Raw genomic sequence first — 14,600 nt, forward strand, 5'->3', positions numbered from 1 at the left:
TTATTTCAAACTAGTAGTGTCTTAACTTTTCAACCAATAATTTTAATCTACATAATGAGTAATTTTGTGTATCACCATTGGGGATGTACATCAATTTATCGGCCATTGTCTTATCCCTTTAGATTCCTTGAATATGTTTGTTATTAAATCAATACGTTTTCTTTCACGTTGGTCCGAAATATTTTTTTATGGCTTTCAATCCGATTAATATCCGCTGGATTAGAACCGGTTCATTGCCAAACTGAAAAATTATGTACAGCATCGTATTACAGACAATTTTCCAAAAATATTAAACTAAAAATTGTATAAATTTTGTTAGCCTGGGATCTGGGGACTTAGTTGATTAGTTGGTTCTTTCAGTTGAGTGTTCAAACGTTTCGACCATCAATTATAATCTACAGAAGTGGCAACTTTGTCAATTATCATTGGGGCTGTAAATCAATTTATCAACCGTTGTCTTATCCCTTTAGATCCCTGGATATTAATTGGTTTCAAAGCCATACTTTAAATTATTTTGTACCATTGTGAAATATTATTTCATTGATTTAACAATAAACATATACTTATGTAGGGAGGGAGGGGACATTGGGCTGTTTATTACACTAGTCCCTAAAGTCTTATGATAATGTTTTCTTATTCGTTGGATTTACAATTTTGAAGACTTTAACTGAATTTTGAATGCTTGGTTGAGTGTCTAAACGTTTCAACCACTAATTTTAATCTAAAGAAGGGGTAATAACATTATCTTTTTTGTTGGCTTAACCACTTTGTGGACTTTTATAAATTATTATGATTATTATGGTTTATTAAGTTGAGTGTTTAAATATTTCAGAAGGGGTGATTGTGTGTATCATAATTGGGGATATACATCAATTTATCGGCCATTGTCTTATCCCTTTAGATCCCTGCTAATTTCCCAAAGACAGGAAACGAACTATGGCTTCGAGCGTTTTATTTTCACTTTTGTTTTTAAAAAATCAAAGCTTTTCTAAAATTAGGCTTGTGTCTGTATGTCTGTTCTTGCGTCAGTGACGGATTGCTCTTATTTTAGTTTTTTGTTGGAATTGTATTATTGATTTCAAACTGTGGATGGGGATTACTTGATTTTAGGAACATAGTAAAAGTGTGGAACTATGACGTCAGAAAATATTAACAATTAACCAAAGAGAAGCCAGTATTCAGAATGGTAATATATATAGCGGCCTCTCATTGGTTAATTGTTAATTTTTTCTGACGTTATAGTTCGACACTTTTACTATGTTCGATTTTAGTTTTGTGCATAGTTTTTAAATTGTTTTAAATTGATTTCAAACTTGTCTATCTATCTATCTACCTAGCTGGAAACAGATTCATGTCTGTCTGTCTTTTACATATCTGTATTTCTATGTATCTGTCCGTTTTTCTCTCTGTCTTTCTTTATATGTCTGTCTTTTGTATGCCTGTCTATCTGTGCATTTGTTTATATATCTATCTATGTGTCTGTCTGTTTTTCTGTCTATCTATCTTTATTTCAGTCTCTCTGTCTGTCTATCTATATATATCTATCCATTTATTAATCTAACTGACTAATTATTCGTAACTAACTAAGAGTCATACTGTCTGTTTATCTGTCTGTATGTCTGTCTGTTTGTCTGTCCATCTGTTTTTCTGTCCATCTATCAGTCTGTCTCTTTGTACATCTGTCTGTTTATCTGTATACTTTTCCGTCTTTCCGTTTGTCTGTCTTTCATTCTGCATTTATATAATCTATCTATCTATCTATCTATCTATCTATCTATCTATCTATCTATCTATCTATCTATCTATCTGTCTAGGAGATGAGGATGGGGAACTGTCCAAAGAAAAAGCCAAGAAATTGGAAAGATTCGCGCTAAGGTAAGTAAACGCAAGTTTCAATATAATCAGACAATTCTGTTATGTATAATACTAGCAGCTACGAACCCTAGATGCCTCTAGTGGGGCGCGCAACCCCACTTTCAATTGTAGATTTTTAAAAAGTTTTTTTATGAGGGTAATTTCTTGTAGGGGCGATTCTCTTAAGAGGGTGGTGGTACCCTCCCCCAAAATAGTTATAAACCTTCCTTTGACCTATGAAAAGCTACCCTGTAACTTTGTATATCATCATTGAGAATAGACATCAAATTATCGGCCATTGTCTTATCCCTTTACAATTACATTTACAAATCACAATTTTTTCTTATAAAAATCAATAAGTCTAGCCTTGTAGTAAAAATAAACTAAGTTTTTTTCTTGTTTTTATGTTTGTTTGTCAGTCTGTCTGTCTGTCCGTCTGATTGTCTGTCTGTTTGTTTGTCTGTCTGTGTTTCTGTTTGTCTGTATGTTTGTCTGTATGTCTGTCTGTATGTCTAGCTGTCTTTCGATGAACTGAAATTTAGTTTCCGAAAATGTACCTAGCGTCCGCGTCTTATCTCAAAATTTGCTACTAGCTAAAAAAGCTTCAAACTTCAAAAAAAATCAAAATTTTAAAAATTAAAATTTTGAATGTATAATGTATGAATCGTTTATACATTATATCGCTTTTCCTTTTGACCGTGGTAGCTGAAAATAGTGTTTGCAATAATTGGGTTATCTGCTGTACACTTTAGGAAACTAGGGCTAGAATAGGAAATCCATTTTCAGCTGATCTGTCTTTCTGTACAGCAGACTGTAATTTTCGGGGAAGGAGGAAACATTGGACTGGTGCATAAAATCTTATTTGTTGGCTCCGCAATTTTGGGTACTTTTATTGAATTATAATTATATCCAAACTAATTTTTTAATCTAAATAATGGGGTAACTTTGTATATCATCATTGGGGATATATATTAATTTATCATCCAGTGTCTTATCCCTTAAGATCCCTGATAGATTGTTTTTATTTTGGTCTAGAAACCTAATTCTACCGATAGACATGCATAAAATTCCGTTTCTCGCGGTTGTACGCGGACATACGCAATGTTGGAAGGGTGACGAATTTCGAGAAAAATTCATCTTTATATCAGTTTGAATTATACATATAATCTTGCAAGCATCGCTTTTATCGAGAAAAAATATGTAAATCAAATGGCGAAAAATGGGACAAAACCCATATTATCCTGTTGTGACGTCATAAATTTCGGGAAAGGGAAAGGAGAATTACATTTTTACCATCTCCTTTGAAGAGATTTTCTTTACTCCTTCCCTTCTCCTATCTCCCGAAATTAATGACGATAAAATGGGATCTGAAATTTGCGTCAACCTTCAAACATTGCGTATGACTGCGTACGACTGCAAGAAACGGCATTTGTTTGTTGTCTATCAATTCTACCAGATGCACCTTATAGACAAAACTAGTTTGATGGTGGACAATTTAATGCTACGTCTCTAGAGGCTAGGGGCGAAGCCGCTAGATCTAGTATATAAAGTAGTAAGGTTTTTATTTGTCTGTAGCTTAAGATTTCAATAACTACTGAACCAATTGAGTTCTCTATTTTATGCAAGGTTTTAGGACATTTGATATCTAAGTCTAGATTTAAAGTTTAGAAATCGATAGGACAATTCTTACATAGCTAAATTAACGAAAATTAACGGACGGACCGACCCTAATTATAGAAAAGCTTTGCTGTTTATCTAACTAACTTTCTACCTTTCTATCTGTCTATCTGTCCATATGTCTATTTGTCTATCTACCTATCTATCTATCTATCTATCTATATATATATATATATATATATATCTATCTGTCTATCTATCTATCTATCTATCTATCTATCTGTTTATCTATCAATCTATCAATCTATCTATCTATCTATCTATCTATCTATCTATCTATCTACCTATCTATCTATCTATCTATCTATCTATATATCTATCTATCTATATATCTATCTATTTATCTATCTATCTATCTATCTGTTTATCTATCTATCTATCAATCTATCTAACTATCTATCTGTCTATCTATCTATCTATCTATCTATATTTCTATTTATCTATCTATCTATCTATCTATCTATCTATCTAGCTATCTATCTAGCTATCTATATTTCTATTTATCTATCTATCAATTTATCTCTCAATTAATCCATCTATCTATCTATCTATCTATCTATCTATCTATCTATCAATATATTTATCAATCTATCAATCTGTTTATCTGTTATCTGACTATCTATCTTTCTATCTATCTATCTATCTGACTATCTATCTATCTATCTAGAACTTTGTTATATACCCCCTAAAAAAAAAGACCTTATCCCCTAATTCCCTGACCTCCTGCGGGGGCGTAGAAATTAGACCATTCATAATCAACAAATGCATTACACAGTGAAATATAATCAGAATTTCTAAAGGGATAAGACAATGGCAGATAAATTCATGTACATCTCCAATGATAATACACAAAATTACTCCTTCTGTAGATTAATATTAGTGATTGATACGTTTGAACACTCAACTTAATGAGCTAACCAATCAAAATTCATTAAAGTCGCCTAAGTTGTAAAGCCAACGAACAAAAAAACGTAATTCTAAAATTAAAGTAATAAAGCCCATGGTCCCCTCTCTTTCTGGAGTAAAACGGCAAATTAAAAAGTTTACCCCCCCCCCCCCACGTCCACAATTTTAAAAGCGAACCTTTTTTATAATTAGGGTCTTGATGTCCGTACATAACGTTAAGCCCTTTTAGTTAATATAGGCATGCTAGAATTGTCCTATCGTTTTCAAACTTTGGATGATGCGGGGATGTACATCAATTTATCGGCCATTGTCTTATCCCTTTAAATTCCTGAAGACATGCCTTTTTTTACCTTTCTAATTTTTTCCCCTCAAAATTCCAGTTTAAGTGATTTTTGCTCATTGTGTATAAAAAGTTAGTCGGCCAATTTCAAATCTTTACCAAATTTTTGGCCCGTTTTAATTTAACAATTCATGGATCTTAAGGGATAAGACAATGGTTGATAAATTTATATTTGTCGTCAACAGTGGCGTGTGCATTCCTTAAACCCAAGAATATGATTATAAAACATAGGGTACTAGTAAAATCTACAGTCCATTGTCCCCTCTCTCCTTGTCAAAACTTTTCTATTCATAATCCTTTTCCAAAAGTAACAGGATGTCTGTATGTCTGTCTGTCTGTCTGTCTGTCTGTCTGTTTATATGTCTGTCTATCTGTCTGTCTGTATGTAAGTCTATCTGTCTGTCTGTTTGTTTGTCTGTCTGTATGTATGTATGTCTGTCTGTATATCTGTTTGTATGTATGCCTATCTGTCTGTAAGTCTGTATGTCTGTCTGTATGGCTATATGTCTATCTGGCTATCTGTCTGTTTGTCTGTCTGTCTGTCTGTCTGTCTATCTGTCTGTATGTATGTATGTCTGTTTGTCTGTCTGTCTGTTTGTCTGTCTGTACAAAAGGATCTCGCTAACCACTGAACCGTTATGGTTATCCTTAACAGGGTAGCTTCTCATAGGTCCTGTGATGGTTTTATAACTATCTTGGGGGAGATGCTACCACTACCCTCCTAAAAGAAATCACCTCTACAAAAAAATTCACCCAACTCAAAATTTAATTTTATCATTTCTAAAAACTTAAATAAAAAAATGAGGGGGTTGGTCGACCCCATCCCCTTATATAAAAGTAACAGGATGTCTATTCGGCTAACCTATAAGTTTTTCTTTTCTCTTAGTTTATATATTTTGTGGAGTTGGGGTGGGCTATGTCAAAAATCGAGGGATTACAATTTTTATGCCTTTTTGAAAAAAGTTTTTAAGAATCCAAAGAGGGTAATACCGATTTCTATTATATATGTGCATCTACGCTATTCATTATTTTGTTCGTCTGTCTGTCCGTCCGTAACACTACTGGGGAAATCTGTTTCTCAGCTGCTATTTTAGATAGACAGCTGAAATTTTTAGTGAAGATTCCTATTATATATTTGCATCTACTCTTAACAGTATTTTGTCCGTCTGTCTGTCGGTCATGCTTAAAAACACAAAAAAAATTATTATTTCAATTTTAAAAAGACATCAGTTTTCATGAAAACAATTCTTGAAATGTAAAAAACCGACAGTGCCTAAACTTTGCCACCAATATTTTTGTTTCAGGTCAAGTCTGAGGAAGCCCAAATCTCCCCGCCTGCCCCAGTCTAACTCGCCATCAAATAACACCAGCAATAACAATAACAATATGTAAGTAACAAAACACTTCTCCCTGAAATATGATTTTGAAAACTGTAAAAGAACCCATCACTTCTCCCTGAAATATGATTTTGAAATCTGTGAAAAAGCCTATCTAACTTTGAATGTAGGAAAATGGGGGAAGTAAAGTGAAACCATCCCTAAAATAACACAAGTAAATAATAATAATAATATGTAAGCTACAACACACTTCTCCCTGAAATATGACTCTGAAAACTGTAAAAGAACATATTACGCTTTTGATGTGAGGAGAGAAGGGGAAGTAAAGGGTAACAATTAAAGAAACAAGCAATAATTACAATATGTACGTAACACACACTTCTCCCTGAAATATGACTTTGAAATCTGTGAAACTATCTAACTTTGAATGTAGGAAAATGTGGGAAGTAAAGGGAAACCTTCTCTAAAATAATATAAGTAAATAATTATAACAATATGTAAGTTAAGCACATCTCCTTGAAATATGATTTTGAAAACAATGAAAGAATCCATTAGGGTGGGAAAAGTAAAGAAGTAATGGGAAAGTATAGGAAAAAGTCCCCTAAAATAACACAAGCAACAACAACAATATGTAATTAACAATACACTTCTCCCTGAAATATGATTTTGAAAATAGTAAAATAACCCATTACGCTGTTGATGTAGTAAAAGTAATGGGGAAGTATAGGGAAACCTTCCCTAAAATAACACAAGTAAATAATAAAAACAATATGTAAGTAACAATACACTTCTCCCTAAAATATGATTTTGAAAATAGTAAAAGTACCCAAAAGGCTTTTGATGTGGGAATAAGTAAGTTAAGCCCTTGAAAAAAATATATCTTTTTTTCCATTGTTCAAACTTTTTCACCATTAATTTTAATACTTTTTTCCCCTTTTCATTGAGAACAAAATTAATGCTTTTCTTCTCATGAAAACCCTTTCATTGCACGACTTTTGCTTGGGTGTGTACTAATAATATTTTTTTTTTATTTTTAGGGTAAAAAGTGGCGGTCTTGTTAGGGAGAAAAGCAATCTTTCTTTTAGGTATAATCCTTTTAATTAAGTAACAGGATGCTTGTCTGGTTTTTTTTAGAGTATCTCGCTAACCACTGAACCGATATGGTTCTCCTTTAGAGAGTAGCTTATTAAAGGTCCTGGGAAGGTTTACAACTATAAACTATAATTATTCAGTTGTACATAAACTCTCAAACAATTAGAATTGAGAAGGCTTGAATAAAGCGAAATATATTTTCTACAAAGAAGTGTGTTCTTGCTGTATAGTTAGCTCTAGCCGCGCGTTTTTTGAAATATAACTATTTTGGGGGAGGTTACCGCCAAGAGAAGATCGGTCAAAGAATAAAATAACCACCCTCCAAAAAGTTTTTTTTATATATATATTGAGGCCTCTATGGGCGTAGCTGCAAGTAAATGTATAAATAGATAGATAAAAGTTCATAAATGAGAATAACATAGACGGATATTAGATTTAGGATCAACTAAGAATAAGAGGATAAAATATTAAGTGTTTTAGACAGATAGACAGACAGACAGACAGACAGACAGACAGACAGACAGAAAAACAATTAAATATACAGATCGACGTAAAATCTGGTGCTGCAATCTATGGATATTTCCAAAAAAAATCATATAATAGTTATTTATCATATTTTCGTAATATTGTGAATGCTAGAAAGGATATTAAAATTATTTCAACAATTTTGGTCATGTGATCAAAATTTGAATTTTCCTTCTACTATTGCCCCCTCTGGGGGCGAAGTAGGTGGAAATTAAAATTTTTGTCACTTGACCTTAATATTGGTGAAATAATTTTGAATGACCTTTCTTGTATAAGCAATATTATTAAAATATGATACTTGGTTTTGTCTCATTCTCTATCTTTTTCTTAAATTCAAAAAAGTCTATCAAAAAATTTACATCATCTAAGGGTGAACAATAAAAATCTCTGTCTATTTTTATCTATATTTCTTCCCCCTCCCCCATCCCTCACTTTTCTGTCTATTTCCTTCTCTCTCTCCTCCTCTTTTGTACGTTCATTTATACAATAGAGATAACCTAGAGACAGCACAAGGGAATTTTGTTTACATTATGTATCAGCTATAAATTGTTGAATATCTTAGGTTAAAGCTTTCCTTGGGTGAAATATTTGAAGAAAATATTTCTTCCATCATATAATGTGAAGCATATGACACAACATATAATAAGTTAGTTATAAATAATTTAATTTCTTATAATAAAGTTATCTTTCTAACAATTATATCATTGCAAAATTTAGTTGCAAATAATGTTGCCTATAGGGCTGTATTTCATATACAACAAAAAGTGAACAAAGGTTTCTTTTTAAGAAAAAAATGGGGTCAGATTGACCATCTATGTCTAATGTTTATACCCACATCAAATATTAAATTATAACAATGTACAGTAGAGTGGATCAATTTTGGACATTGAATTTGTAATCAACATCTACAGTTTAAACGTCATATAAGAAACCTAAATATAAAATAATGATTTTGTCCTTGAGGGGAAATGGGGGGAAGGTGTTTCCATGCATTAAAAATTTTAGAAGTTTATTCTGGAGGTGCAACTTTTTTTCTTTCAAAGTATTGCTTTATGCATCTTTTTGAATTTGTCTTGTTGATCAATATAAGAATATCAAATTGGTTTTAAAAAATATTCATCCAAGCATGAAAAATCTTTAATTAAATGTAAAATCTATTGGTTTTTAAATTTATTTATGGATTTATCTTGCTAGGATCAATAGTTTTAAAAACAGATTTTTTATTCTTATTCTACTCTTCAAGACAAAATTGGGAAGGTGCATAAAGCTATACTTTGAAAGAATAATAATTGCCCCCCCCCAAAAAAAAAAAAATAAATTCTCCCCACAAGTGTCTTTCTAAAAGTTTACATGCATCAGCAAGCCTCCCCATTATTCAAAATATTTTCTATTCATTTTTTGGTCTCTTATATGATGTTCAGACAGAAAGTGTATGTAGCACATTTAAAATTAGAAAATCATTGAAAATCAAGCCACTCTAATGTACAGCATTTATTTCTTCAATTCCACAGTACAAAATTATTCCTGTATTTAAATTTAACATATCATATAGGAAAAAATATTCTTGTATTTAGAATTAAAAATCATGTTGGAATTTTTTTTACAATTTTTAAATTTTTTAATAATGTACAGCAAATTATTTCCTTTTTATCTCATGTTTTGAAATTTATAAGATAGTTAGAATAAATTACAGAATTAATGAAAGATTTAAAGAAGAGAGCGCCAGGGGGGGGGGGGTCGAGGGGGGTTTCCCCCCTCAGGAGAGGGGGGGTTGAGGGGGGTTTCCCCCCTCAGAAAAAGCTTGGGCTTAAATCTTCAACAAATAAAGAAAACAAAATTATTTTAAAATTTCTTTTTTATGTTAAATATTATTATTTTTGTGACACTTGATTTTGAATGACAAAAAATGTTGAAATAAATATTACCCACTGTATGAAATGTTAAATTAGAAATCAATAATGATGTTGGAAAATTTATTCTCATTTTATACTCTGAAAAAAGGAATTGACAAAAAATAATAATTTTTATTCCAAACTTTTAAAACAGCATGCCTATTTCTTATTGGTTGACACTCGAATTAAAATAAAATAAAGAATATTATTTCAAGACCAGAAATAAATTTGAAATAAATAATTTTCTTTCCCCTATATTTTTTATTCCAAAACGCCAAGAATTAATTTTGAAATAAAATAATTTTCTTTCCAATATTTTTATTCCTTTTTCTTATTGGACGTCATTTTGTGTCCAATGAGAGACTAGTGTTTAAATATTTTAAAGCTTATTACAGCATTTATTTTGAATATGATAATAGCAACATTCTCACATTAAATGTGATAAAAAAATCTTCCAAAATATTTGTAAAAATCCTTTAAAATTAATATATTTGAAAATTTTAGTTTTTCATTGACACCTAAAGAGCGCAAACATGCTCGAAACAATTTAAAATGTCTCAATAAATATGTAAAATTCTTATTTTTTTGTGAGTTAACCTCTTATATAAATCCTATCGTATAAAGTAGTAAGCTTTTTTCGTCAGTAGCAAAGGATCTCGATAACTGCTTAACTAATATGGTTTTCCTTAACAGTGAAGCTTCTTATAGCTCCAGGAATGGTTTTTAACTATTTTGAGGGAGGGTGTCTCTACCCCTTCCGTCCAATAAAAATGCCTCTTTTAATGTTTCTTTTACTTCTTTGAAAACTTTTATGTGCCCTGAGAGCGAATCTGCTAGTTTATAGATATACTAGCGTCTTCGCCCCTAGCCTCTAGGGGCTTTGCCCCGAGAGGTTTGATCAAACTTTTTCGTATTTTAGATTTTAAAGAAATTTTTTAAAGAATTTTTTTGGGGGGATTTTTTTTTTGAAGGGGGAGTAGTCGGCCCTTATTATTTTAATTTTAGTTTTAAAAAGAAAAAAAAATTTTGTGTGGAGAGGTATTTTTCATTTTTTGGGGGTTAGGGGTGTACCACCCCCCGAGAAAATAGTTATAAACATTCCCGGGATCTATGAGAAGCTACCCTGTAAAGGAGAACCCGATCTGTTCAGGGGTTAGCGTGATCTTTTGCTACAAACAGACAAACAGAAAGACATCGTTATACTTTGTATTATAGATAGTTAAATAGACAGATAGGTAGTTAGATAGAAGATAGATAGATAGAAACTTAATAAATCAGAACTTCTGTTTAGGGGATCATATAGAGCAAAATCAGCTGTAACCACTGCCTCTAGTAATAATACAACCAACAACCCAACAACCTATCATAACAACAGCCCAGCAACCTACACCCAACAACACCAACAACATTCTGTGATGTCTACTCCGTCCTCTGCTAAGGCTGCTTACAGAAAGGTAGATAGATAGATTTATAGATAGATAGATAGATAGATAGGTAGATGGAAGAGTTAATGGACATATAAATGGACAATAAGATTGATTGATTGATAGATAGACCAATAGATAGATCAAGAAATGGATCATTTGATAGATAGATAGATAGGTAGATGGATATATGTATATAAATGGATAGATAGTAGTAAAAAGAAAGGATAGATAGATGTAAGAGTTAATGGATATATGAATGGACAATAAGGTCAATTGATTGATAGATAGACCAATAGATAGATAGATAGATAGGTGGATGGATATCTATAATACAATGTAGAACGATGTCTGTCTGTTTGTTTGTGTGTTTGTCTGTTTGTTTGTAGCGAAGGATCTCGCTAACCGCTGAACCGATCGTGTTCTCCTTTACAGGGTAGCTTCTCATAGTTCCCGGGAAGGTTTATAACTATTTTCTTGGGGGGTGGGACACCACTAACCCCCCAAAAAATTAAAAATACCCCCCCCAAAAAATTTTTTTTTTTTCTTTTTAAAACTAAAATTAAAATAGTGGGGTCGACTCCAACCCCCCCCCAAAAAAAATCCTCCCCCCGAAAATTTTTTTTTTCTTCTTTATTTTAAATCTAAAATACGAAAATTTGGTTTGATCAAACCTCTTGGGGCAAAGCCCCTAGAGGCTAGGGTCAAAGCCGCTAGTATTTATATAAATCGATAGATAGTAGTAAAAAGGAAGGATAGATAGAGTTAATGGACAATAAGATCAATTGATTGATAGATAGATAGATTAATAGATAAAGAGATATGTGGATGGATGGATGGATATATTGTTTGATAGATATATAGAAAGATAGACAGACACTCAATAATCTGACAAATTATTATTTTTAAATTTTCTATTTCTAGGATTCAAGCAGTAATACTACGCGTCATAATGAAACAATATCCAAAATGAACCAACATTCCAACTCCACGCTTTCATCTGTACCACGTGACGCGCAACGTGACCAGAATGCCGCGTTGTCGCGAGATAGAAATGAAAAGTCGTCATCTTCCGCGCGCCATCATAATAGTGATCAATCAGCTGATGCACGGCGTAGGTTGACAACCACGCTTTCGCCGGAGGAGGCAAAAATGATCTCACACTTTGAGAAAGAGGTAATTGCATTAATATCCACTGAATTAGAACAGGTTTTCAGTCATACTATCCGCATAATGTCTACAGAATGCTGTCTATAATACGAAGCGATAAATAATGATAATCTCAGGGATCTCACACTTTGTGAAAGAAGTAATTGCAGGGAGATAGAGAGGGAACAATGGGCTGTTTATTACACTAGTCCCCAAAGTTTCATAAGTTTTTCCTATTCATTTGGTTAACAACTTTGGATACTGGTGAATTTTGATTGGTTCAAACATGTTAATTTAATCTACAGAAGGGGTAATGTTGTGTGTCATCATTAGGAATGTACATCAATTTATAGGCCATTGTCTTATTCCTTTAAGTCCCTGGGTAAATTACATCAAGATTTTATCGGGAAGTTTACTCTTTGCGGCGGTTATTCTGTTAGTTTGGGATAAGTCTGCAAGGATCTAAAGGGATAAGACAGTAGCTGATAAATTGATGTACATTCCCAATGATGATACACAAAATTACCCCTTCGGAAAATAATAATTAGTTGTTGAAACATTTGGACACTTTGAATCAACCATCTATAATTTAGTTAAAGTACCCAAAGTTGTTAAGCCAGCGAATCAAAAAATGTTTCACAATAAATTTTGTTTAGACTAATATATTAATATTCTGCTTTATCAGTTCTGACACTCTAATGTTAGTTTGTCCTTCCGTTTTAGAGCTTCGCTTTAATGGACGAAGAAAATTTGTGTTGGAATAAGTTGTATAAAACAACAATTAAACAAAGGTTTTTGTCTGCTAAAATTTCTTTTCTCGTATTCATTCGAATCCGGTGGATAGGAACCGGTTCTCATCCATACGAAAAAAATTATGTCTATAATCGTATTATATCTAGTTGTCTACGAATATAAAAATCTACAATCATAAGATTAAAGCAAATTTTTTTTAGAACGTGCCTTTTGCATCATAATTGTACATTTTATATCCGCGGAAAGCTGTTTATAATAGGATGCGAGAAATAACTATTTTAAGTTTGACCATCTATATACTATATCTATAGATAAAAGCTTTTCCAGTATGGCTTTGAAACCGATTAATATCTTCTGGATTAGAACCGGTTCCCAGCCATACTGTACGCATCGTTTCACATTATAGACAATTTTCTATGGATAGTAAAATTAAAAATTTGATATTATTACTAGTTTTGTTAGGTCTAACTCTAATCAACCCTATAATTTATCGCTTTGGTATCCGCGGAAAGCTGTCTATGATACAATGTGATATTTAACTAATTTTAGATTGAGGCGCACAGCTTAGAGATTGTTGAACGCAGTTACGAAGATGACGAATTTGAGGTTAGATTATTCCGCCATTTTATTATTTTCCCGCGCGCAATTAAAACTGATTTTCCCGCCATTTTCTATATTCGCGCCATTTACTTTTTTGGAGCCAATTAATCAGAGAGAGAGAGAGAGAGAAGGGTGGGCCCATTTCCCCCTTTTTTTTAGATTTTAATGTTATTTAATACCTATATTTGCGACAACTTTTATTTAATGAAATCTTCCAATTTTTAACATGTACAAAACAGCCTGCAGTATTGCATCAAGATCCATGACAGATCTATATAGGAAGTAAATGTCTATAAACGAGCTCGAATCTCCCAAGAAAAAAACGTTCAAAACTCATAGTGCTTCAATGATCACTATTAAAATCTCATTGCCCAGAACGATAATACCCATTATTCTACTTTTTGCTTCATAAATGCATTTTTTATATTAATGTTGCTATTTAAATAACATTGAAGTATTTGATTTGTATTTATAAAACAGAAAAATTGAGTTTATAATATAGTAAACATAAGAAAACTTAGTTTTACAATAAATTGATTCGTGCGACACTCCCTGTAATGCGGTCAGATATTAAACTAATCATTTTAACCCTTTCAGGACGAAAATTTGAAATAAAAAATGTTTGGATTTTAATCTGTAAAAAATATATAAAAATGAAGCAAAACGTTAAATCGTGTATTTATACATTGGGTTTAAATATTAAACATATTACTGAATAGATCAGTTAACAGATATTCTAAGACATTAACTATTCTAACTTAATATTTTGTTGAGTATGAAGAGAGGGAGAGAGAGAGAGAGAGAAGCAAGAGAAAGAGAGATAGCGAGGGAGAGAGGGGGAGGGAGAGAAAGGGATCGGGGGGAAAGAGAGAGACAGATCGAGATAGAGAGAACAGGGAGAGGGAGAGAGAAAGAAGGAGAGAGAGAGAAGGGGGGGGGTTATATCGATCGATAATTTATTTCCTTGGTATTTAAATATTTATTTAAAGTTTTGCTTTTAACAAGAAATAGATCATTAACAACATTATACAACTCTTTTACCCCATTTCCT

At 32.2% G+C, this 14,600-nt stretch overlaps 1 protein-coding gene across 1 annotated transcript in view; it reads left to right on the forward strand.

Annotated features, from left to right (window-relative positions):
- LOC145306870 (uncharacterized) overlaps positions 1-14,600 on the forward strand; it is a 43,512-nt gene that overhangs the window by 4,228 nt on the left and 24,684 nt on the right. The window contains exons 3-8 of the mRNA XM_080149215.1: positions 1,815-1,875; positions 6,082-6,165; positions 7,152-7,199; positions 10,915-11,077; positions 11,972-12,223; positions 13,499-13,555. Of these exons, the coding sequence (XP_080005341.1) occupies positions 1,815-1,875; positions 6,082-6,165; positions 7,152-7,199; positions 10,915-11,077; positions 11,972-12,223; positions 13,499-13,555 (665 nt within the window). The remainder of the gene's footprint in view (positions 1-1,814; positions 1,876-6,081; positions 6,166-7,151; positions 7,200-10,914; positions 11,078-11,971; positions 12,224-13,498; positions 13,556-14,600) is intronic.

The sequence above is a fragment of the Acartia tonsa genome, chromosome 15, assembly GCF_053477335.1.
Source record: "Acartia tonsa isolate MP-2025a chromosome 15, ASM5347733v1, whole genome shotgun sequence".
Lineage (NCBI taxonomy): Eukaryota > Metazoa > Arthropoda > Copepoda > Calanoida > Acartiidae > Acartia > Acartia tonsa.